A 26,257-nucleotide genomic window follows, 5' to 3' on the forward strand; every position below is an offset into this window, starting at 1 on the left:
TTCACAAGCCCACATCTTTTGCAAAACTCAACGGAGTAATTTCAAAATGCACAATTCCTCTACACAATAAACCAGTTTCTAAAATTCCTCTATTTCCCCAAATTTAGTTCTATGATCCTAGTCAATCATTTGATTGTACAGTATACAAAGGTTAGGGCACGGATGGTAGGACACACCTGTGATCCAAGCAGCTAGGGGGCTGAAGTGAGAGTACTAAGTTTGAGGCCAGTCACAGCTCTGTCATTATAGGCCATGTCTTAAAACCCTCCCCACCAAAGGGAAGGAGTCCCTCTCACTGAGCTAAAATAATCTCATGTACACTTTACAAAATTGTTTAGATTTAAACAGTCGACTGAGTAAGTTAGAGGCTAAATTAAGTCAGGAACTTGGAAAAACTGGTCATTAAACTTCTTAAAGTAGATAGATAGATAGATAGATAGATAGATAGACAGACAGACAGAAAAACTTTAGTGTTAACACACTAAATTATATTAGAGTTTTGAAACCCATCACCATCATTTAAAAATTATCTTTATATTCACTTTTTTCCTTTAAAATATACATTGTGAGTAAAAAGCATGACTGTTTCGTGAACAGGTTACCTCGGAGAAGAAAGCCGTCTCCTCTCTGGTTCTCTCCGTTTCCTTTCTAAGGATCGGCTCTTGGCCCTTCTGCCTGGAGAGAGAGTTCGAGAAGGTGATTTGCTCTGCTTAGATCTCCTGTCATTGAGAAGCGGAGACCTACTTCTTCTTGACTTGTCTCGTTGTTTTGGAGACAAACTTCTTCTTTTAGGACTACGGCCAGGTCTTCTACTGGGTGACCTATTTTCCTTCCCAGAAGAAGCATCTTTTGAAGGTGATTTAATTGGCTTCTTTTCTTTGTCAATCTCAGATCGTTTTGACTTCCGCTCTTTGGACCTCGACCTTCTGTCTTTGGATTTATCTCTTAAGTCAACTGGGGACTTGGATTTTTTAGATCTATCTCGACTTCTTTCATTTACAATTGGTGATTTTTTCCTATCCTTTATTTTACCTTTCTCTTCACTCTTAATCTTCTCGTCAGCAGGAGATCTAGCCTTCCCCACCTTCTCTTGGGACCGCCGTCTAAGGGTAGGGGACTTTGATTTTCTTGCTTGGTCTTGAGATTTGCTTCTTTTGGATGGACTTTTGGATTTTCTCCTCTCCTTAGACTTGCTCCTGTTTGCTTTTTCTCTCATCATTTCGACAGCTCCCTTGCTCTTCCTTTTGTCTGACCTATGCCTAGTTCGTTCTTTGGATCTGCTCTTACTTCGTTTTTTTGCACTATTTTTGTTGTCTGTAATTTCAAGTTTTCCCCGTGTACTGGAAGACCTGGTACTGGACCTATTTCCATTTCTTGCCTTTTCGTGAATCTCTCCTTCTTCTTCAGAGCCAGACTCATAGCCCTGCAGAATGAGCCCCATTCCAGACTGGACCTTCCCCTCCATTAACTCGTTATCGAGCTCAGCTTTGATCAAGGCTCTCTGTTTTTCCAAGTCTTCCAGCAAAGCTAAATCATCAAGTTTAGTTCTTTTGGCAGGGGACAGGCCTTCCTTGTCAGAGGCATCGAGAACTTCTTTTCTTTTGTGTTTCTTATGCTTATGCTTGTGTTTGTGTTTTTTATCCCTATCTTCTTCTGAGGAATGTTTATGTTTCTTATGTTTACTTCTGTGTTTATGCTTCTTTTTTTTATGACGACTGTGTTTATTTTGAGACTGGTCTTCTGATACTTCTCCATTTTCCTCATTTACACTCTTTTCAGAATTATCAGCATCGTCCATCCTATAAATATACAAAGCATATTTTATAGTCACAGTATTTACACAGTATACAGTTATAGCAACAGTAATGATAAAATGAAACTCGATGTAACACGATAGTCACTAAAATGTTGTAAGCAAGCTGAGGTGGTAGACACACAATAACCTGTTTTAATATAATAGCTGAATTAAAATCTAAAAGTATTAGAAGAAATATACTATGGAGTATGACTTTGAAAAGCATCATTTAACTGAAAGAAATCCAAACCAGCAACAATGAAATCCAATTAATTTTAGTTATACAGAAACTCCAGTAATTTGATTTTAAACCAGCATTTCTCACAAATACAAAAGACCCCTTTCTCTTTTCATAAGGCATAGAAAATGACATACTGAGAAGCTAACCTTTTCCACTTGATGCTCAGAAAACTTGGTTGTCAATAATAATCTACCTGTTTACTGGCTGTGAACACATCTCACTTAAAACACCCCTTCTTGAAAAAACTCAATAGCTAATATTAGCTAAATCCAAAGAAGTCAATGTGCCCCCAGAAGCTTCCGAAGAACAGGGCCCATAGTGAGAGGTCCACCGTCAGGAATGGGTGTGGCCTTGCTGGAGGAAGTATGTTGCTGTGCAGGAGGACTTTGAGGTTCCTAGTGCTCAAGCTCTGCCTAGGGCAGAAGAGAGCCGCTTCCTGGCTGATTGCAGAGTCTCCTGCTTGCCTTTGGTTCAAGATGTAGAATTCTCAGGTCCTTCTCTGGCACCATATCTGCCTGCATGCTGCCATACTGCCAGCCATGAGAACCAACTGAACCTCTCAAACTGTAAGCCAGCTCCAATCAAATGGTTGCCTTTTTAAGAACTGCCTTGTTTGTGGTATAAAACCCAAACTAAAACAAGAGGAATCTTGGTCTATAGCTACCAAGCCATAACAACCACCAGAAAAAACATTCTGGAGGCCAATAGCAATCTAATCCTGGAAAGTTTGCAGGATTTGAGCCAGGATTTGTTCAGAGAATTATTTTCTCTGAATTTCAAATAAAAACTGTTATCCCAAATTATGTTCATATTCATAGATGCTATGTAAAAAAGTACAAACTAAGGGAGGTTCTGTGTTTTAAATGCTTTTGCTATAACAAGTTTATGACTCCCAACTTGCCAAGGTAAAATAAGTGTTCAGTAATTCCAGATTAAATACAAACTCAACGGCATTGCAGATGCTCCTTGACTTACATGGTATTATGTTCCAACAGAACCACTGTAAATATATTCAAAACACTCTACGGAAAATAACATACTCAATGCACCAATCCTACCAAACAATCCTTCTCTCCCGAAGGCACTTTCTACAAGATGGGACCAAAAGCAAAATCAAGATAGTTTTTGGTTTAGACCAGCACATTATTATGGAGGAAGATACAGTCCACCTGACTTCAAAGGATATGATATATTCCTGGTACTTTTGAGTAAGCTGTTTGTTTTCTTGCAAAAGAAGAAATTGTGAATCTATTCACCAGTCTCTGCACATTTTTAAATGACCTACTACTACTACATTCAGGTATTCAGCAAGGTGACCGGATAATAAAAATGTCCAAGGGTGTATTTGCTTTCCTAAGGGAAAGTATAGTACAATGGAAAAGACCTCCACACAGAACAACCAGACAACATGGAGAAGAACCAACACAAGAGACCCAACGAGAGGTTGTTGGAACACAGGTCATCTAAATCCATGTTTGACAACAGTCAATAAGGGTGTTTTGTAGATCCCAGGGACAGAGGTGTTTGTGTTTGTGTGTGTGTGTGTGTGTGTGTGTGTGTGTGTGTGTGTGTGTGTGTAATCCCCAACCCATTTGTTAACTGGGTACATTGAAAAAAAGATGTTACCTGAGAAGGAATGTGTGCTAAAAGTATAGGTAGATTAACAGTATCCAAGAGTAAGCAAAAAAATTGGAGAGGAGCAGCACTTCAAACAGAGAAAGCAGATGGCAAAAGTCAGTCATGTAGAGAAAACCACACTCTGATCATGATGGTCAGGGCATGACACCTGTGAAAGACTCTGGTCTAAGAAGGTTAATCTCTCAAGTGAAACAACTCCAGATGATAAAATATATGTGGTTCCAAGAGTGAGTGAGACAGAGCTAGAAGTCCACTGAGAACCCATGGGCACAGAACTGCAGGGTCAGAATGGTGGCTGGATTACCTACAAGAGCACTGCCATTTCTGGGGACTATGGGGGAGAGGGGGTGAGTCTACAGTCTTGTCCTCTAGGTCTCAGTTTTCAATAATTTGGTAGGGGAGAAGAATACTGACTATTTATGAGTGAGAAATTATCAGGACACCAACAAAGGAGTGAAACACACAAAGCCACGGCATGTCATCAAACAAACGGAACCCTCAAATTTACCAACTTTAAGTTCTGCTGTGATGGAGTGTAGAAAGGAAATGCATTGAAGAGATGTGTAGAGGAACTGTCCTCTGACGACTCAGGTTTTAGCGTGGAGCAATTTCTTGCTAGTAGAGTATGAGATGATACAGGGTAACTGTAGTATGCTTTCCTAGGTCTCATTTTTTTTTAATCAAAGACTTCAAAGAACATTATCTTTGTACATTAACACAGTTTTATGTTACAGAGCAGGAAGATACACCTGTATTTAATCAGACTGCCAATGGTATTTCAACTTTGCTCCTTATAGAGGATATACATGTTAACTTCCTTTCCCCTTCAGAAGTCTCTCATCCAGAAGATAGGGTTTTTTTTTCCCCCTTTGAATCTTGACTGATTAGGAGGGAAGTTCAAGAAATACTGTATTAGTCTTTTTAAAGATAAAACGTTCATTTTAAATGGTGTCTAAAATCTAAGTAGACACCGTATAGAATTTTAGTCACAAAAGTGAAATTTAAGTCACACTACATAAAACTGTCCTTAAAATTAAGCAGTCCCCAGGCTAGATGCATGGAGTTGAAACTTGGTTCCACTACTGTACTAACTGTGAGAATTTGGTAAGGTGTCAGTCGAGTCCTGTCCCTCTGGAACTTGCTTTGTAGACCAGCTGGCCTTAAACCCAGAGATATGCCTCTTGAGTGTTGGGACTAGGGTTTGATAAGTTTAAGGTGTAAGTGACCTCAGGTATCTCTTCTGTAAGATGAGAAAAACAACTGTACCTACCTAAAAAGATATTAAATGCCTTTTTTTTTTTTTTTTTTGGTTCTTTTTTTTTTTTCCGGAGCTGGGGACCGAACCCAGGGCCTTGCGCTTCCTAGGCCAGCGCTCTACCACTGAGCTAAATCCCCAACCCTAAATGCTTCTTTTTAACAGTGTTTAGCATAAACTAAGCTGCCCCAGTAAAATGCTATTATTGTATACATATTAGCAAGTATACCTGTTCAAACATACTCTGTGGAGATGCAGGGCAGTTACTAAGTTATTGGAAGAAATACTATTAAAGGCAGCAGATGACTCTAGAATCAAACTACTTGCCTCAAAATGCTGCCCCACATAACACAGCTATTATAATCTCGGGCAGGGTGCTCCTCTACTGCCACTTTTTTTAGCCATAAAAACTGGATAATCAGTAACACAGACAAATCATAGGTTGGTTATGACAATTAGACTAAATTCACATAATGTGGTCACAGTAATTACATAAGAGCCATATTTTTTGCTTCCTTAGTACTTAGTGCTTCCCAGAGTTCTATGTGCACACACTGTACTCCTTGGTACTTAATAAGCAATACCCTAAGTAAGTCAAATCTACCCCCCCAAAAAGAGCCCTGTTGTTTTAAAAATGGTGGAAATAGAATGATAAGTATAGTTTAGTAAAGGACTTAACTCTAGACATGAAATAAGTTTCATTAAGAATTGTGATATAATCTAGCTTTTAAAAAAATCTATTAATTTTACAAACTTTGATGAAAAAATGTTACCTTAGGACCATCCAATATAGGATTTCCAAAATAATCCTATATACCCTGCATCAAACTCCCATCTTCTTCAGTTGATCTTTGAAAACAAACTTCAGGAAACAAGAATTATACTTTATGGTTCCAAGGGCACCTCAGTGGCATTAGTACCCAGCCCATGCCAAGCTTTGGTTTTACTACCAGTACCACAAGAAATGGGTAAATAAACTGTGACAAAAGAGTTCATTACCAATACCATTCTTTTAAAGCTTAACAAAAAGCTGCTGGTTAAGACAAATGGTGGCTTTTGGATAGTTTTCATGGACAACAAAACTATATAAATCCCAGACATATAAATCTATTATATTTGCATTTTACAATATAACAAATGGATGTACACACTTGCCTAACAAATATGTCACAAAGCAAGTATTTATCAACAAGCTACTAGCCTGTATTGGTTAACACTCACTCACACCCAGGATTAAAGATGACCTAAAATACAAACAACACAGGAGGCTTCAGGCTTCAGCAGTTGCTCATTTAAGTTTTACCCTGTAAGCTACTGAGGTCTTGGGAGGATCTGGACACAGAACACTTTCAAAATACTATCATCAAAATAAAGTCATCAATTACCTTGCACTAGTGTCATTTGACCTTCTTCCCCACAAACATGAGAGACAGAGTAAGGTGAATTAACCCTACGTGGCTTAGAGCTTTCACTGCCCCTTCCTCAGCTTTCTAAGTGCTGGGATCACAAGCATGCGCCATCATAGGCAGCCCAGTGGCTTGACTAGCCTTACTATGTAGCTCTCGCTGGCTTGAAACTGAGAGAAATCTGTCTCCTAAGACCTGGAATTAAAAGTGTACAACATCATGCCCAGTTATCAACATATAAGTCACTTTTTTCCTTTTTTTTTTTTTTTTTTTTTTTTGCTTTCGAGACAGAATTTCTGTGTAGCTCTGGCTGTCCTCAACTAGCCTGCCTCTACCTCTGCCTCTGGAATGCTGGGATTATAGGTTTGCACCACCAATGTCCAGCTAGGATAGTCTTTATAAATTTATTTGGGAAGCATTCAAGACTTTTTTTTTTGAGCAAAGTCCAATGTAAAGGAAGTAACTAAATGACTTTCTCTTCCAAAGTGAAATCATTTTAAAACAGAATTGATGGAGACAGGAGTTAGAATGGATCCCAAAGACCAATTGGTCTGAAACCTAGTTTCTGTTTTTACCTTTTCCAAATCACGTCCCAAGAATTAAATTTTAATGTATTAGAAACAACACATCAAAAGCACATCTTTGGCTGGGCATGGTAGGGCATGCTTGTAAAGGCAACCTTTGGGAGGCAGCCTGAGAGACACTCCCCTGAGCTCAGGGGAGTGAGGTGCATCACTGTGGTAGAACACTTAGGCTAGTGTGTGTGAGGTTCTAGGTTTACTTCTAGTGCCAGGCCCTGCTCAATGATCTCAGACTGAGAAGGTGGCTCAGGGGTAAAGTACTTGCCTATTAACATGTGCAAAAGGGCTCTTAATTTGATCCTTAAAATTTCTCCTCACCCCCTACAACGATTTTTCTGGGACACCAGCAAAAAAATGTATTTTAAATCTTAGGGGCAAGTGAAAAAGGAGTCACAGCACAGCAGTCAGAAGCTGGCCTTTAAAACCATATTGTACAAAGTTAAATGTGTCTATCGCAGTGTGACCTTGAGCAAACTACTTAATTTCTCTGTGTTATTCTCATCATCCGTAAAATACCAGCAATAACAGTATCTAGCTCCACGGTGCTGTTACAAGAATTAATGAGCTACTATTTGAATGATTTGAATAGTCCCTGGTCCCTAGGGACTTCGAATAGATTTTTTTTTCTTTTTAAAGCTGAAGTAAAGAAGTTGACAAATGCACAGGCCATTATAACAAAAGCTCTTTGAGCCCTTGGGGACAACTTAAACTATGTAATATGTGTGTTCTTGATTCTCTATGTTGAATAGATTCCCTGTAACTACAAGCTATTCAGTGCAACTCCAAGCCATGAGACACTGAGCACTATGGTCAACAATACACACATAGTGCCTGCTTTCATATCAAATTGTTATTACTTCATTAATTACTTTCAAATTAGCAAAAATAGGACACACGGAAAAAAATTCCATTTCCACAACTTCGGTGGGGGAAGGGCGGGTAAAGTAAAAACCGTGGTCAGTGTTATGTACAGTTGCCAGAGCCTAAACAAATCCATGTTTATAATGACAGGATTATTTAAATATGCAAATAATAGGGCTGGCTCATACTCAAAATAAATGTAAATGAATTCTCCCCTCAAATTAGGTAAATAGATATAATACCAAGAACTTTTCAGATTACCTGAACAGTACTCAGCTGTACAGCCGAAGACACCCATCAAACTAGACTAACATCCTGTAACTGCCACACCATGAACTTAGAAAAACAACAAGCTATGTCTGGTTAAAACCCTATCTGTTCTCTGCTAAGCCCAATTATCACAACAACAATGCAACTTTCAAACATACTTAATAAAAATATGAATTCTCTATCAAGCTGAGTAAAGCAAATGACAGGGGAACACCAAACTAGATTCTTGAGCAAAGAAGCCAAGCTTCTTTGGTGGTAAAGTCATCCTCTGCCACAAGTTGCTGGAGACGGTATCATACGCTTTCCTAAACAGGTTGGAAGCATAGATAATGCAGATGGGGGGTGGGGAGGGTGCCGTTGCCAAACAGTCTTTAATAGTATTCTCTTTAAAGTTGTTTCCAAGCGTAAACGTGGGAAACAAAACACTGCTCTTATTTAAGAGCTAGTCCTTTTGCGTATTCACGGATGTTCTCTTGGCTTCAAGAACTTCTATATTCGCTTAATTATAACACAGACTAGAATGGTTTATAAGTAGCAATAATTCCTAATACTTCTACCATGTCCCTTCCTAAAGGGTGTAGGGCAAAAACTGCCAGGCCTCAAAACCCAGGTAGTCTACCTTACTTTGCCTCAAGTTTGAAAGTTCGAAAGCTGCCAATGAACAGAGAAATACCGGGCTGTGGTTGGAATGAAGAGTAAAGGGCGAAGGACTTCGCTAGCACAATTTCCGGGACAGTCAAAAGTGTGACCCTAGCACTCCTGTCTCTGCTTTTACTATCAGCAGGATCACAAGGATACTATAGGCGTTAGGAAAGTGGGGCTTAGCCTGCCGGCTGCCACTGCCCCTCGGGTCCCTCTTGGATCCCCCATGGGGAGATCGCCGAGGGTTGAGACCAGAGCTCCACGGTCCCCCAGGGAGGAGCAGGAAGGCGCGACCTCAGGGCAGCAGCAGCCACCACGCTAACTGGACCTGTAGAGGCCGCTCGTGCCGCCGCCTCCCGGGGCAACGACGCGCAGCAGGCCGCGCTGCCGGCACCCCAACAGCCGCGGCCCCACCGGCAGCAAAGCCCGGGCGGCTCCCACGCCTCCCGCCGCACCACCGAAGGCGCGCGGAAAGGCAAACTTTGGCTATCGCCCGTTAGGCCTGAACTTTCCCGCCCGTCGCGCAGGTCGCCGCCGTCCCCCGCACGGTGGCCAGGCGGCCCAGCTCCAACCACCCGCACGATGCACTTACTCAGGTTGCTCCCGCAGCGACGGGGGCTCCGTGGCGGCCATCTTGAACTTCCCGACTTCTCCGCGGTGCTGGCGGCGGCTCCGCGAACCGTAGACGCCAGTGGGAGCGGAGGAAGAAGGGAAAAGCAGTCGCGCATGTGCAAAGCACGTAGAGAAAAGCGGCACTCCGAGTCCGCGCTAAGAATCCGGATAGAAAAATTCTGCGTCCGGGGGCGGGGCGCAGGGTGCCGTGATGTAATTTCCGGGGCTAGGGGGCGGACCACGGGGAGATCAAGGCCTTACTCACCTAGAGCGCCAGTCTGTGTGGAAGTTTGAGTGTTTCAGTGCAGGAACCTGCTGGGGAAAAGGAGCAAAGAAAAGGGTCGGATGTTGGTATTGAGAGTGCATTTCTGAGCGCTGATTCTCTATGTGGTCCAGTAGTGGGTGAAAATTGCTCTGTGTCTCTTGTTGCTGCTGATTGATTAGCGGAGAGCTCGTAGACTTGGCCTAATTTAAACACCCAGAAAAACTCCCAGATCCCCCTTTGACCTTGTTCTTTGTGTTATGCTTTATATGGGAATTAAGTTTTCTGCTTCTGAGAAGATTAAGTTGGAGATAATGGACGTTGTCTGATACCGAACTGAGACCAATCTCAGATTTACACACACCATTCTTAAAAGAACAAAATTAAAGCACTTCTAAATGTGCTGATGCTGGCAAACTTTTCCATTGAAGATTTTGATTTTCATCAAGTTCATTTCCACGCTATTATCCATTTGAGAGCGAAATAGACGTTTAAATGCATTCTAAGCTGTTACTGTTAGTAAAAGTTGAAACATTAGCTTAATCATGCAGGAAACGTTTACAAAGTGACAGGCCAAACAGTTCCTTGTTTCTCCCCGCCACCCCCCACCTCCATCCCCCAACCCCCCCATAACCACGCTTCGAAGCCCTGGTATCGGAACGGCCCGATCCAGAGCTGTGGTTTCCGCGGATCGGAGCGGAAGTGAGCGCTCCCCGGCGGAACCAGCTTCCCGGAAGTCATTGGCAGGCTAGAGAGACGCGTGCGTACTGAGGTCCAGGAGAAAGCGTGGGCGTGTTCAAAGCGACCGGCGGTGGTTGTTGCTTTAGTACTGCGGCGGGCAGCTGTAAAGAGGCCTTGCCAGTTCCCAGCTCCTGCTCAACTTGTCCCGCCTCCCGGCCTCAGCCCGGACCTCTCTTCTGCCGCAACGTCAGCAGAGCGGCTTGCCAAGATTGCGTCTGTGCGCACCCCTGGAGCCCTCAAGTAGAGGACCGCCCTGTTCGGTGACACCGTGGAGACCACAGCGCTTGGCAAGCCGCCAGCAGACAATGCAAAAAGTTGAGGCTTTGGAGGCAAGCGTGGCTTTGTGAACGCTTCATCTTTTTCCACCATCTGTGGTTGCTTCAAGTATTATTCCATACGAGATGGGCGTTCTTTAAATAATTGGAAAATATATTTGAAATATGTTGTTTCTGTGGAAAGCTATTACTTTCGTACACGATTAGCATGGATCCCAGCGAGCTCTTAATAGGCTAGTTGTAACAGACTACAAACAAATTACAAGCATCGTAAAACCCTTTAATTCTTGTAGTTTCCATGTGTCTTTGAAGAATGTAGAAGCCATTTAGACAGCACTTAGGTTTAGAACTGGGGTTTGGAGCTTTGTGGGAAGACGCCAAACTGCTGTTAACATGCTTGAGGCATCATGCCTGTCTTACTCTTAATTTTTTGTTGTTTTAAAGCAGTTCTGTGCATTTGTGAAATTGGGCAAGCTCAAAGTAAAGAAAAATCACTCTCCATTATCTGCATTGAACCAACACGAACATGTTGGTTTATTTTTAGCCTTTTCCTATGTAAAATATTAAATTTCCACACTTGTGTACACAATGTCATTTGCTTTTTTCACATAATAGTTGTCAAATTTTGCGTGGAGTAAGTTGAGGATCACAGAGTGACATGATTAAATTTGTTTTAGAAGATTTATTTGGCTGCTTTGTGGAGATAGATTGCAAGGGATCTGGTTCTCTTCAGTGAAGAAGTAAACTAATTAGGCTAGTGCAGCAATCTTACTGAGAGAGAGAGTGGTAGTTTAGATGGATGTAAGAATGGAAATGTGGTTAGAGGGGATATATATTGAAAGAACGGGCTATATCACTCACTAATGGATTGGATGTAGGTAAGAGAAAGTCACTTAAGAGTGTTTTGCTTGAGGAATGAGTTCAATGGTAAAGCACATGGGTAGTTTGTATATAGTCCTGGGTTCTACCCTCTGTACTGTATTTTAAAAGTGCCTTAGCTTGGGTAATTGCCCTTGCTATTTGACAACAGTATAAGAAAAGAATAAGATCTAGATGCATGGAGGGGGCAGAAATTTTGTTCTAGTCTTTTTATACCCTCAGAATAGATCATCTACACAATTTTCTTTTGCATGTAACACTTAGTAATTTTTACTTAATTCTGTAAGCATTTTTGTAATTCCGTTGTGTCCTTGTCCTTGCATCAAGCTCTGGCCTATTTATATCAGCTTTGCACTATCTATATAAATAATGAGACCGTAGCTAGAACAATGTTTAAAAAGCTGTAGACCTCATCATTTACTGTGTAACTGTGACCAACTTATTTGATTTGTTTTACCTTACTGATTTGTAAAATCAATAACATGAGAAAGGTTCTCATTGCATAAATAATTATAAGAATTAAATGAAATAGCACATGAATAATTATATGTATCTGCTTAATCTCAAGCCAAATGTCTAATAGAAAATTAGTCAGACTATAGCTCAGTGGTAGAACACTTGCATAGTACCTGTGATGCCCTAAATTCCATCACACACACACACACACACACACACACACACACACACACACACACAGGCAACATGCAAGAAAGGAAGACAGTTGAGTCTTAGAACCAGATATAGTAGTTCACACCTATAATCTCAGTGTTTGGGCAGTGTGGGAGGTAGGTGGGATCAGGTGTCCAGGGTCATTCCCTTTTGCTTGGTGAGCTTGGCTTGCTGTCTCACCCTGAGCTACAGAAGACTTGGTCTCAAACAAACAAACAGAAACAGAAAACCGGGTCCCAAAGCCTTCAGCTATTGTTGAGGTATCTTTTCCTTTTCATTTATTTTTACTATCTGTGCTGTATTTGATTCCCTGTTGTTAATGTGGATATACTTGCCAATGTTGTATATTTGTAACAGTTCAAAAAGTGTAACTCTGTGTCCTAATTAGCTCTAATTGTCAACTTGACATAGCTTAGAGTCATCAGAGAAAGGCATCTCACTCACAGCATTTCTTTGATTAGATTGATTTATGGGCATGTCTTGGTTGTTAATTCAGGTAGGGGGCCCAATGCTAGCAACACCATTCCCTGGGCAGATAGCATTGGACTGTACAAGACAGCTAGCTAAACTTGAGCCCATGAGCATTCCAGTGAAGAGTATTGCTCCACTAAATTTTTGGTTTCTTTGGAGACTTAGTTGTGTCATGTGATGGTTTTCTGGAAACTGTTTTATGAGAGGATGTTTTGTTGAGAACGGGCATGTGGTATTTTTCTGGAAGCTACCTAGAAAGGGGGCATATGATGTTTTGCTAAAGCAGACATATGATGTTTGGAAAGGGTGTAAATATAACCTAGAAGACAGTGGACAAGACTGTGGCATTGGTTAACCTTGCTACTCTTTGCTGGTCTTCATTGGTCTTTGCTGACACTGGTCTTCACTGATTGAACTGTGGCATTGGTTTGCCTTGCCTTATTTACTGATTATTGTTGTGACTTCGTAGAGAGATGCACCAAAGAAATTCTGGCAACAAGAAGCCTCTTTTGTGGAGTCTGGCCAATTGGCAGACTCTTGGAGTTTCTTCTGGATCAAATTGCCATTGGTAATTTGTGAATGATGTTTGCAAGTAGATCGAGCTCCTGCTGCTAATTCGTGTAAACTGAACTGCTAATATCCTGACATGAAGATTAGAATCACCCCAAAGAACATTTCTAACCAGGTCCACGTCTACCTTTGCCCTGTTAACCTTTCCTTTCCACTACCTCTGTTGGGTGGTGAACTAGAACCTTTATTTAAAGTAGGTTTTGAAAACTCTAAGCCTACACTCTGTGATTTCTGCTCTATTTTCTCAACAGTGAGTGAGTTTCCTGGTTAAGGGTAAGAGTATGTGGAACTCTCTTTGAGTTCCTGCTTGAGTTCTTGCCCAGACTTCCTTCAGTGATGGATTTGTGGCCTGGGAGTATCAACCAAATAAATCCTTTCTTCCCCTAGAGTATTTTATCACAACCACAGCATGAAACTAGAACTCTGGATTTCACTAGTAATGGTTTTACTTTGAAGTTATTTTTGTCTGATACAGTCTTTATCCTGTTGATACTTACATAAGCATTGCCAGTAAATCTAATGCTGTCTCTTCTAGACAGAATTTTATTGAATCTTGTTTCTAAAAAAATCAAAAAACAAAAAAAAATCTAGTGTAACAATCTACATCCTGATTGTTTAACCTAATCACATTTAACATAGGTATTATGCAGTTAGATTTGTCTGCCATATTTTGTTTTCTTTTTTTCCCACTCTATCCCTCTTTTATGGCTTTCTTATGCATCCAGTGACTATGAAATAGCATTGAGATTTCTTTTTTCTTTTTAAATTAAACTATTATTATCATTATTATTATTATCATCATTATTATTATTATTATTTTACTACTATTTGCATTCCAGTCATTGCTCCCCTCTCAGTTCCCCTCCCACAGTTCCTCCTCCCATTCTGGGGTCTCAAGTCTCTCGATGAAATGTCTTTAATGATACCTTTTCACTTTTGAAAAGTTGATTTCTGTCTTAGTTGTTCTAGGGCTTACCATCCACATCTTCCCTCTCCAGAGACAGCGTTACTAACTTAGTCCCAGTGAGCTATGGCAACTCCATTCCAGTACAGTTTACTGCTTTCTTACATCATGTGGAGGAAACACTACAAATCCGCTAGGACATTTATTGTAATCATTGCTTGTATTCTCTTAAAGAAATGGGAGAACCTGACTTTAGTCACATGTGCATTTATGGCTTTTGTCACGTTGACTTTATCCTCCAGATTCAGTTTTTTTTCTTGTGGAATTCAATTTGCCACCTGGAGTAATTGCTAAAGCTTTGCCCTGCTATGTAGCGATTTCATCCTGGGTGGAGGCTCCAAAAGACTCAGGAAGGAAGTTTGTGGTGTGGGGCATGCCCTTCATCTCAATACACTGGAGGTAGAGGCAGGAGGATCTTTATGAGCTCCAGGTCAGTCAGCCCTGCATAGTGAGACAAAAAAACAAAACCCCCAACATCAATACAAACACACAAACAAACAGACTCAGAAAATTCCAAACTGAAAAGCTTAAAGAAGCCTACTTAAAACTTGGGAAATAAACAACTCTCTAGACTCTTAGATTCACTTCCACCCAAGGCTAAGAAGAGCCTTGCATTAACTGCTAGAGAGATTCTCCAACCTATTCGCTTGCCTGGAAGGTAGGCCAACTATTTAGTTTGCCAAGTTGGGTTTTGGTGGGATTGTTTATTTGCGCTGTCATTGGTTTCCTCTGTGGGATGATTTGTTCATATCTTCTTAGGAAAAGCCAAACAACATAACTGAATCTGAACAAGAACTGACTGAGCGGAGGTGACTGAGAAGTGTGATTAGATGGCCCTGGAGCAGGCATCAAGACACACTCAAGTGGCTGGTCTAGGTGAGGGTAGTGTATCCATAGGAAAAATCCCTACATGGCTCTCTGTTCTCTGTGGCCTGGGGCAGTATGCCTCTTTTATAGTAGTGTTTGTGCGATCCCTATAATGGGAGAAGGGATGTGCAACAGTGGATGAGCTGAGAGTGAGGAGTCTGTGAAGGGAATTCAGGGTCGTCTTCTATGAGGTATGGGATGACTCACCTGCTTGATGAGTGGGATCAGCCATGTGAATATGAAATGCCTTGGGAACAATAAAGGATAGAAGGATGCATTGCAGTCTCTGAGAGAGATACAGATGTTGCCAGTAAACCGGTTATACTGGCTAATGGCCACTGCTGTGTGCAAAATGAAATTGATGCTGGAATTACTTACTATCCAGAGATAACTTGAATGTTAAAGGGATGAATATAAAAGGGAGGCGATATCCACCTACCCTAATGTGCTCTTGGCTTTCCTCTGACCAGGGTCTCAATAACTCTTCCTCCTGTATACCCCACTTAAGTCACAAGCTTCTTATTCTGCACATTCTTTTCAAAAGTTTCACCCCTTCCCACGATTTTGTCAATTATATTCTGAGTTCCTAATATATTTATTGACTATCTTATAGAGATCTTATCCTGAAACTTGGCATGGTGGTGCAGACCACTATTCCCAGCATTTGGTAGAAGGAGCAGGAAAATCAGAAGTTCAAGATAACCCCTGGTTACAAAGTAAATTAAGGGCCACATGGGCATACCACATCTCAAAAACAAAACAAAACAAAACAAAAAAACAAAAACAAAAAAAAAAACCAAATAGGTTGTTATGGTGTCAAAAACCAGGAGCTAACACCAAAATGTTGCAAGGTATAATTTATTTTACAGCTAGGCCAAATTTGCAGTCTTCTATGAAGTAGGAGAGAGAATCAGCCAAGACTAAAAGGGTGGGAGCCTCTTTGTAGCAAGTGAGAAGGTAATTACTAAAAAGCAGAATTTTTACAGTTGTTTTTATGATCATGGGAAAAGTACATGCAGGTTTATAAAGTTTCTGGAACATACCATGAAACAATGTGTAAATCACAAGGTTATAGAGGAAGAACAAATCAAAACAAACAAACAAAATCAAGTTGACCTTTAGCTTGGGACATGATTAAAGCAAACACACAATAGGGAACACTGTAGAAATAAATCAAATTATAACATTATGTTTAATTAGGAAAAGGAAGGGAAAACAGCAGTTAGCTGGGCCTTAACAAAAATGAAGGGAGGAGAAAGGAAGATTGCACTGAACTTGGCTCCACCTAAATTTATATCCCTTCTCTCCAATAAACTGTCTGCTGTCTTCCTTATTGTCTAAACAAGGAAGCCATTTAAATAAATCATCAAGTTCATCAGTAGGCACCATTAATTTCACTACTAAAACATAATGAATTCATCCTGCTCCCCACATTCCAGTTGCACAGCCTCAGTCTAAGCCTTGGTCTTGATATTCCTTGCTGTGTTATTTTTCCCAAGGCGATGTGAATGTCTGTTTACCCCACAGTAGGCACCAACAACCAACCAAGAAATGATTCCAGATTCTACCAAAGTCTAGCTCATAAAGCCAAGGAGTTTAGGGGGTTGACTTATTGGAGCATGTGTAAGGGGCATGGGAATGGCCGAAAAAAATGCTGCTCCACTGAAAAATTTCACCTGGCATGGGAGAAACTTCCTGAAAGCTGCATACTTGGAGTTCTTCCCTTTTCATTCACCTTCTACCCTCTACTCCCTCTAGCATCTCCAAGGACATGGAATTCTGGGGGAGAATTTTGTGCAGGACTGGGGAAATTAGGGAAGGACTGGGATATCAACTGAAGGTCCAATGATTCTGCCCCACCCCCCAAGAGAGTCAACAGGCCCAAGTTTGTTGAGAACCTCATACAGATAGTCACAACTCTGCTAAGACATGACTGGTTATGCTATATCCGGAGGACAGTGTTGTTGTGCTATTCTTGGCTGTTAACTTGACCACAGGTGGAATTAACTAAAACCTGACTGGCTGGGTACACCTGTGAGGGATTTGTCTTTAAATAATTTGAAATAGACCCATCTTAGATCCCAGATCTTTTGAGATCCACCTTAAATCTGGGCTGCCCCTTCGGATGACAGCTTATATAATAGATGTAGAAGAAGGAAGGGAGCACGTGCTCTTTGCCTGCTTGCTCTGGCTGGCAAGACCATTCCTTCACTGGCATTAGAGCCTACTTCAGTATTTTGGTATAGACTGAAGACTGAAGACCGGATGAGATATCCAGCCTTGTGGACTGAACAACTACTGGATTCCTTGACTTTCTTTCTTTCTTCTTTCTTTCTTTCTTTTCTTTCTTCCTTCCTTCCTTTCTTTCTTTGTCTTCCTTTCCTTCCTTGCTTTCATTCTTTCTTTCATTCCTTTTTATTAATTATTTTATTATTTACATTTTAAATGTTATCCCCATTTCCAGTCTCCCCTCTGCAAATCTCCCATCCCATCCCCTCTCCCCTCTGCCTTTTAGAGGGTGCTCCCCTGCCCACTCGCCCACTCACCCACTCTGGTCCCACCCCTCTAGCATTCCCTTGCCCTGGGAGAGCGAGCCTCCACAGGACCAAGGGCCTCCCCTCCCATTGGTACCAGATAAGACAATCCTCTGCTACCTATGTAGCTGGAGCCATGGATCCCTCCATATATACTCTTTGATTGGTGGTTTAGACCCTGGGAGCTCTGGGGAGTCCAGTTTAGTTGATATTGTTGTCCTTCCTATGGGGTTGCAATCTTTTCGGCTCCTTCAGTCCTTCCTCTAACTCTTCCATTGGGGTCCCTGGGCTCAGTCCGATGGTTGGTTGTGAGTATCTGCCTCTGTCTTAGTCAGATGCTTTCATAACCTCTCTAGGCTCCTGTCTGTGAGCACTTCTTGGCATCAACTATTGTGTTGGGGTTTGTTATCTGCAGGATGAATTCCAAGGTAGGGCAGTCTCTAGATGGCTTTTCCTTTTGATAGACAGCTATTGCTGGACTAGCTGGATCACAGTCTGTCAGCCACTCTACTAAATCACACACACACACACACACACACACACACACACACACAACCGCACGCGCGCGTGTGTGTATGTTTTCATATTACCTGCGCTGTTCCTCTAGAAAACCCAGACTAATACAGTATACAAACTCATTCCTATAGCTCTCTCTTCTGTGACTCTTCTAATATCTTTACTTTGCTCCTATTTTTCACCCAGAAACTGGAGTACACTTTCAAAGCACAGTGTGATCATGCATCCCCCAGCTTCAAACCACATGCTAAGAACAGTAACACTTCAAATAAAGTCAAATATTTTAACATGCCTTGCCAGAGACTTGATGGCTTAAGGCTGGCTGATGGTCCAGTCTCAGCTTTCAGCCATAGAACTCAGTGAAGCAAAAGCAAGTGCATGCTTGTGGTAATCCTAAAATAAGCTATACATTTTCTTCCCTGAAGGCCTACAGTTTCTCTTATTTCTCTTCCACATAGTTCTCTTCATTGTGACTACTACAACTCATTCTTCAGACACTGTCTTAAATATCAGTTCCATGAGAACTCTTATCCATATGGTAGACTTCCTTCTGGTCCCAATATACACATGGGCCTATCTTTCCTATACTTTCCTTAAAGTAATCTGTTGTTTTCCTAATAAAACACTGGGCTGCAGCTGGGGTGGTCAGTAAAAGGAAGTGTGTCCGTGTGTGTGTGTGTGTGTGTGTGTGTGTGTGTGTGTGTGTGTGTGTGCGCGCGTGCGTGTATTAGTTAACTTTGATTGACCACTGGAAAATATTCAGAATCGCTATGGAGACAGGTCTTAAGATGTGTCTATAAGAAATTGTCTATTTTGGGTTAATTGATGTGGGAAAACTCTGCCTAAATTGGGTATTACCATTCTATAAGCTGGGGTTCTGGGCTGGATAAGAAGGAGAAAACAAACTGAGCATAAGCATTTGTCTCTCTCTGGTCCCTGTCTGCACAATGCAATATGACTGGCTGCCTAGACTCCTGTTCCCTTGCCTTCCCACAGTTCCCTTCGTTCCTTAAGTCACTTTTGTTAGATACTTTGTCACAGAAATAAGAAAAGAAATTGATTCAATAGGTGTCTTAGTATGGGTTTTATTGCTGTAAAGAGACACTATGACCTCGGCAGCTCTTATAAAGGAAGAGATTTAATTGGGGCTGGCTTACCATTTCAGAAGTTTGGTCCATTATCATCATGGCAGGAAACAGGACAGTGTGTAGGCAGACACAGTGCTGGAGGAGCCAAGATTTCTACATCTTGATCAGAAGTAAGCAGATCTTGAGCATGCCTGTATGTGTGTGTGTATCTCAAAGCCCATATATATAAACCTCAAAGCCCACCTTCACAGTGACACACTTTCTCTAAAAAGGCCACACCTACTCCAACAAGGTCACACCTCCTAATAGTGCCACTCCCTGTGGCCAAGCATTCAAACCCATGAGTTTGTGTGGACCATACCTATTCAAACGAGCACAGTAGGAAAGATCTATTTTGGGTTAGTCTCATGGATTTTGAATGCCACCTTTGGGTCCTTGTTTCTGGGTGTGTGGTGAGGCAGAACATTAGGGTGGAGAGAGTGTACTAGAATGAAACAATTTGTCCCACTGTAGTCAGAAGTAGGGGAGAAGGGGGATTGGGAGAGACAGACAAGGGGTAGGCACGAACAGGATGTCATCCCCAAAGATCAACTCCATTACCTAGGCCCTACCTTTTAAGTTTCTATTGCCTCCAACGAGCCCATCTAACTGTGAACCCATCAGAAGAGTAATCATTAAATGAAGTGAGAGCCTTAGGATCTAGTCAATACCTCCAAACTCCCAGGTAGCAGCCACGTCTTTTGCACATGGTTTGGAGGAGACATCTTAGCAGCCACTATGTTCATTTGTACATTTGTTTCTGTTTCACTAGACTACAAATGATTTTGTGATCAGACCACATTTCTTCTACCATTCTGTGCCTGGGTTCTGGCAATACAGAGCCAGGTAATCATAAAATTCATTTGGTGAAATGATGGAAGAAAATAAGAGCTTTGATTATTGTGATGTCAGTGCAAACATGGAGGAGTAAAACACACATACGAAACCTCAAGAGAATAAAATAAATCACTTAAAAGAAAGCAGGAAGGAGATGAGTAACAAGCAAAGCCCTGGAGGAAACCAGCATGGACACATCGGCATTGGTTGAGAAAACAGACTCAGCATCCAAGAAATATTTTTTATGTTTATCCCAGCAAGTTTTTCTTTTTTAATTTTGTAGTAGGCACCTGATATGTAGATTCTTCATAGACTTTGTTGAGAACCGATTAAACCTGCTCATTCCAAAGGTCAGGTTACTTGGTCTTCCCTAAGAGAGATTATGGGCACAGCCAACAGACTAAAGAAAAGGCAATTAGAAAACCCCTCAAACATTCACTTTTATTGTTTGTTCCATTTCAGCTTTAAAAAGGCAATGGTGCTCAAAACAAACAATTAAGCTGAAGTTTTAGTTAATATCATCAATGTCTACCTTCCTGTGTATAAATTGACTAGATGATGTAATTTAATATAATATGATGTAAGTGTGGTAGATATGAATCTATATGCTACAAAGATTTAAAAAAAAAGATTTATTCACTTTATGCATGAGTGTTTACTTGCATATATGTCTGTGTGCTATGCTCATGGAGACCAGAAGAGGGTGTTGGATCCCCCAGAAATGGAGCTATAAATGGTTGTGAGTGTCCATGTGTATGCTGGGAACCCAACCTGGGTCCTCAGCAAGAGCAGCAAATGCTCTTAACTGCCAACCCACTTCGCCAGCCCCTGAAAAGATTATTTTGTAGAATGATTACTCATTTAGGTAAATATCAAATATCAGTAAAGTTGCACCTCAGTTCTATAAATACTCGTTGTAACCCTCATATGTCTTAAGTGCATTGTTATAAAACATCATCTACATGTAAAGCTAAGGACAGCTAGCATACGTCCTCTATGGCAACGGAGCCTGCAGTTACTGGTGGAAGCTTTGGTGTATCTATGTACGTCTTCCATCAGAGGGCAGTAAAGGACCAGTGCGATGTCGCTCTTACCATGTAATCTCAGCACCCGTTGGCCTGTCTTGTAAAAACGGAAATATTCAAAAAGAAGAGGGGAAGATGGTACATGATTACAGTTTGCTTCGTTCCTAGGTTGTCTTATATGGTCTAAAGTAGGTTTTGTTAACCCCTGAGGTCTGAAAGATCAGAGCCTGTTGATTAAATGTTTGGCCTTGAATCAGTACTTAAGTGTCTGAATTCTAGAAGCTTGCTTTAAAGGCTTTGCAGTATGGAAAGATGATGTGTGTTTTCTGAACCTGTCAATCTATAGAAACTTTTTACTTTAGGAAGTCTCTACGTGGAATCTGGAAAGGAAAGAATAGGCCATTACTCTGTGGCAACTTGTACTTTTTAACTAAGCCATGTACATTTATATACTGACCAATCTGTTTATGTACGTCCTAAAGCTAATTAAATAAATATATATGAATACTTTATTAATGTTACTTTCTCAAATGGCATCTCTTAATTTGGGCAAGTTTTAAAACTTTTTAAATGAATAAGTAAAATAATAACATTGAAGGTTTGTTTTACCTCTGTTGTTTGTTTTTGTTTTTGTTTTTGTTTTTGTTTTTCAAGACACAATCTGACTATGTAGCTTTGGTTGGCCTCGAACTCACAGAGAGCCTCCTACCTCTGTCTCTCAAATGCTGGGATTAAAAGCATCAACCACTATGTCTGGATTTGTTTCCCTTCTTTTAATTCTCACACACTGATAGTGGTAGTTGACATCTGTCCTGATGGTTGCTTGCTTGCCCTTCTTTTTTTAAAAATTTTTATTAGACATATTTCTTTTTTAAAAATTTTTTATTATTATTTTTTTTATTAACTTGAGTATTTCTTATATACATTTCAAGTGTTATTCCCTTTCCCGGTTTCCGGGCAAACATCCCCCTCCCCCATCCCCTTCCTTATGGGTGTCCCCCTCCCAACCCTCCCCCCATTGCCGCCCTCCCCCCATAGTCTAGTTCACTGGGGGTTCAGTCTTAGCAGGACCCAGGGCTTCCCCTTCCACTGGTGCTCTTACTAGGATATTCATTGCTACCTATGGGGTCAGAGTCCAGGGTCAGTCCATGTATAGTATTTAGGTAGTGGCTTAGTCCCTGGAAGCTCTGGTTGCTTGACATTGTTGTACTTTTGGGGTCTCGAGCCCCTTCAAGCTCTTCCAGTTCTTTCTCTGATTCCTTCAACGGGGGACCTATTCTCAGTTCAGTGGTTTGCTGCTGGCATTCGCCTCTGTATTTGCTGTATTCTGGCTGTGTCTCTCAGGAGCGATCTACATCCGGCTCCTGTCGTTCTGCACTTCTTTGCTTCATCCATCTTGTCCAATTGGGTGGCTGTATATGTATGGGCCACCTGTGGGGCAGGCTCTGAATGGGTGTTCCTTCAGTCTCTGTTTTAATCTTTGCCTCTCCCTTCCCAGCCAAGGGTATTCTTTTTCCTCATTTAAAGAAGGAGTGAAGCATTCACATTTTGATCATCCATCTTGAGTTTCGTTTGTTCTAGGGATCTAGGGTAATTCAAGCATTTGGGCTAATAGCCACTTATCAATGAGTGCATACCATGTATGTCTTTCTGTGATTGGGTTAGCTCACTCAGGATGATATTTTCCAGTTCCAACCATTTGCCTACGAATTTCATAAACTCGTTGTTGTTGATAGCTGAGTAATATTCCATTGTGTAGATGTACCACATTTTCTGTATCCATTCCTCTGTTGAAGGGCATCTGGGTTCTTTCCATTTTCTGGCTATTATAAATAAGGCTGCAATGAACATAGTGGAGCACGTGTCTCTTTTATATGTTGAGGCATCTTTTGGGTATATGCCCAAGAGAGGTATAGCTGGATCCTCAGGCAGTTCAATGTCCAATTTTCTGAGGAACCTCCAGACTGATTTCCAGAATGGTTTTACCAGTCTGCAATCCCACCAACAATGGAGGAGTGTTCCTCTTTCTCCACATCCTCGCCAGCATCTGCTGTCACCTGAGTTTTTGATCTTAGCCATTCTCACTGGTGTGAGGTGAAATCTCAGGGTTGTTTTGATTTGCATTTCCCTTATGACTAAAGATGTTGAACATTTCTTTAGGTGTTTCTCAGCCATTCGGCATTCCTCAGCTGTGAATTCTTTGTTTAGCTCTGAACCCCATTTTTAATAGGGTTATTTGTTTCCCTGCGGTCTAACTTCTTGAGTTCTTTGTATATTTTGGATATAAGGCCTCTATCTGTTGTAGGATTGGTAAAGATCTTTTCCCAATCTGTTGGTTGCCGTTTTGTCCTAACCACAGTGTCCTTTGCCTTACAGAAGCTTTGCAGTTTTATGAGATCCCATTTGTCGATTCTTGATCTTAGAGCATAAGCCATTGGTGTTTTGTTCAGGAAATTTTTTCCAGTGCCCATGTGTTCCGGATGCTTCCCTAGTTTTTCTTCTATTAGTTTGAGTGTGTCTGGTTTGATGTGGAGGTCCTTGATCCACTTGGACTTAAGCTTTGTACAGGGTGATAAGCATGGATCGATCTGCATTCTTCTACATGTTGCCCTCCAGTTGAACCAGCACCATTTGCTGAAAATGCTATCTTTTTTCCATTGGATGGTTTTGGCTCCTTTGTCAAAAATCAAGTGACCATAGGTGTGTGGGTTCATTTCTGGGTCTTCAATTCTATTCCATTGGTCTATCTGTCTGTCTCTGTACCAATACCATGCAGTTTTTATCACTATTGCTCTGTAATACTGCTTGAGTTCAGGGATAGTGATTCCCCCTGAAGTCCTTTTATTGTTGAGGATAGCTTTAGCTATCCTGGGTTTTTTGTTATTCCAGATGAATTTGCAAATTGTTCTGTCTAACTCTTTGAAGAATTGGATTGGTATTTTGATGGGGATTGCATTGAATCTGTAGATTGCTTTTGGTAAAATGGCCATTTTTACTAAATTAATCCTGGCAATCCATGAGCATGGGAGATCTTTCCATCTTCTGAGGTCTTCTTCAATTTCTTTCCTCAGTGTCTTGAAGTTCTTATTGTACAGATCTTTTACTTGCTTGGTTAAAGTCACACCGAGGTACTTTATATTATTTGGGTCTATTATGAAGGGTGTCGTTTCCCTAATTTCTTTCTCGGCTTGTTTCTCTTTTGTATAGAGGAAGGCAACTGATTTATTTGAGTTAATTTTATACCCAGCCACTTTGCTGAAGTTGTTTATCAGCTTTAGTAGTTCTCTGGTGGAACTTTTGGGATCACTTAAATATACTATCATGTCATCTGCAAATAGTGATATTTTGACCTCTTCTTTTCCGATCTGTATCCCCTTGATCTCCTTTTGTTGTCTGATTGCTCTGGCTAGAACTTCAAGAACTATATTGAATAAGTAGGGAGAGAGTGGGCAGCCTTGTCTAGTCCCTGATTTTAGTGGGATTGCTTCAAGTTTCTCTCCATTTAGTTTAATGTTAGCAACTGGTTTGCTGTATATGGCTTTTACTATGTTTAGGTATGGGCCTTGAATTCCTATTCTTTCTAGGACTTTTATCATGAAGGGGTGTTGAATTTTGTCAAATGCTTTCTCAGCATCTAATGAAATGATCATGTGGTTCTGTTCTTTCAGTTTGTTTATATAATGGATCACGTTGATGGTTTTCCGTATATTAAACCATCCCTGCATGCCTGGGATGAAGCCTACTTGATCATGGTGGATGATTGTTTTGATGTGCTCTTGAATTCGGTTTGCCAGAATTTTATTGAGTATTTTTGCATCGATATTCATAAGGGAAATTGGTCTGAAGTTCTCTTTCTTTGTTGTGTCTTTGTGTGGTTTAGGTATAAGAGTAATTGTGGCTTCGTAGAAGGAATTCGGTAGTGCTCCATCTGTTTCAATTTTGTGGAATAGTTTGGATAATATTGGTATGAGGTCTTCTATGAAGGTTTGATAGAATTCTGCACTAAACCCGTCTGGACCTGGGCTCTTTTTGGTTGGGAGACCTTTAATGACTGCTTCGATTTCCTTAGGAGTTATGGGGTTGTTTAACTGGTTTATCTGTTCCTGATTTACCTTCGATACCTGGTATCTGTCTAGGAAATTGTCCATTTCCTGAAGATTTTCAAGTTTTGTTGAATATAGGTTTTTATAGTAAGATCTGATGATTTTTTGAATTTCCTCTGAATCTGTAGTTATGTCTCCCTTTTCATTTCTGATTTTGTTAATTTGGACGCACTCTCTGTGTCCTCTCGTTAGTCTGGCTAAGGGTTTATCTATCCTGTTGATTTTCTCAAAGAACCAACTTTTGGTTCTGTTGATTCTTTCTATGGTCCTTTTTGTTTCTACTTGGTTGATTTCAGCTCTGAGTTTGATTATTTCCTGCCTTCTACTCCTCCTGGGTGTATTTGCTTCTTTTTGTTCTAGAGCTTTTAGGTGTGCTGTCAAGCTGCTGACATATGCTCTTTCCTGTTTCTTTCTGCAGGCACTCAGCGCTATGAGTTTTCCTCTTAGCACAGCTTTCATTGTGTCCCATAAGTTTGGGTATGTTGTATCTTCATTTTCATTAAATTCTAAAAAGTTTTTAATTTCTTTCTTTATTTCTTCCTTGACCAGGTTATCATTGAGTAGAGCATTGTTCAATTTCCACGTATATGTGGGCATTCTTCCCTTATTGTTATTGAAGACCAGTTTTAGGCCGTGGTGGTCCGATAGCACGTATGGGATTATTTCTATCTTTCTGTACCTGTTGAGGCCCGTTTTTTGACCAATTATATGGTCAATTTTGGAGAAAGTACCATGAGGAGCTGAGAAGAAGGTATATCCTTTTGCTTTAGGATAGAATGTTCTATAAATATCCGTTAAGTCCATTTGGCTCATGACTTCTCTTAGTCTGTCGACATCACTGTTTAATTTCTGTTTCCATGATCTGTCCATTGATGAGAGTGGTGTGTTGAAATCTCCCACTATTATTGTGTGAGGTGCAATGTGTGCTTTGAGCTTTAGTAAGGTTTCTTTTACATATGTAGGTGCCCTTGTATTTGGGGCATAGATATTTAGGATTGAGCGTTCATCTTGGTGGATTTTTCCTTTGATGAATATGAAGTGTCCTTCCTTATCTTTTTTGATGACTTTTAGTTGGAAATTGATTTTATTTGATATTAGAATGGCTACTCCAGCTTG

The 26,257-nt window shown here is 40.9% G+C and overlaps 1 protein-coding gene across 25 annotated transcripts in view; it reads right to left on the minus strand.

Annotated features, from left to right (window-relative positions):
* Prpf4b (pre-mRNA processing factor 4B) overlaps positions 1-14,599 on the minus strand; it is a 39,433-nt gene extending 24,834 nt beyond the window's left edge. For 21 of the 25 annotated variants that reach the window (XM_063276166.1, XM_063276167.1, XM_063276181.1 and 18 more), the window contains exons 1-2: positions 9,282-9,457; positions 603-1,799 (exon numbers count right to left, since the gene is read on the minus strand). In XM_063276166.1, coding sequence (XP_063132236.1) covers positions 603-1,799; positions 9,282-9,322 — 1,238 coding nt within the window. In that variant the 5' untranslated portion in view covers positions 9,323-9,457. Of the gene's footprint in view, positions 1-602; positions 1,800-9,281; positions 9,458-9,566; positions 10,266-10,331 lie in introns of those variants that run through there. The other 4 variants (XM_039095488.2, XM_063276182.1, XM_039095489.2 and 1 more) reach the window with 4 other exon arrangements.
* Between the last annotated feature and the right edge of the window lie 11,658 nt (positions 14,600-26,257).

The sequence above is a fragment of the Rattus norvegicus genome, chromosome 17 (assembly GCF_036323735.1).
Source record: "Rattus norvegicus strain BN/NHsdMcwi chromosome 17, GRCr8, whole genome shotgun sequence".
Taxonomy (NCBI): Eukaryota; Metazoa; Chordata; class Mammalia; order Rodentia; family Muridae; genus Rattus; species Rattus norvegicus.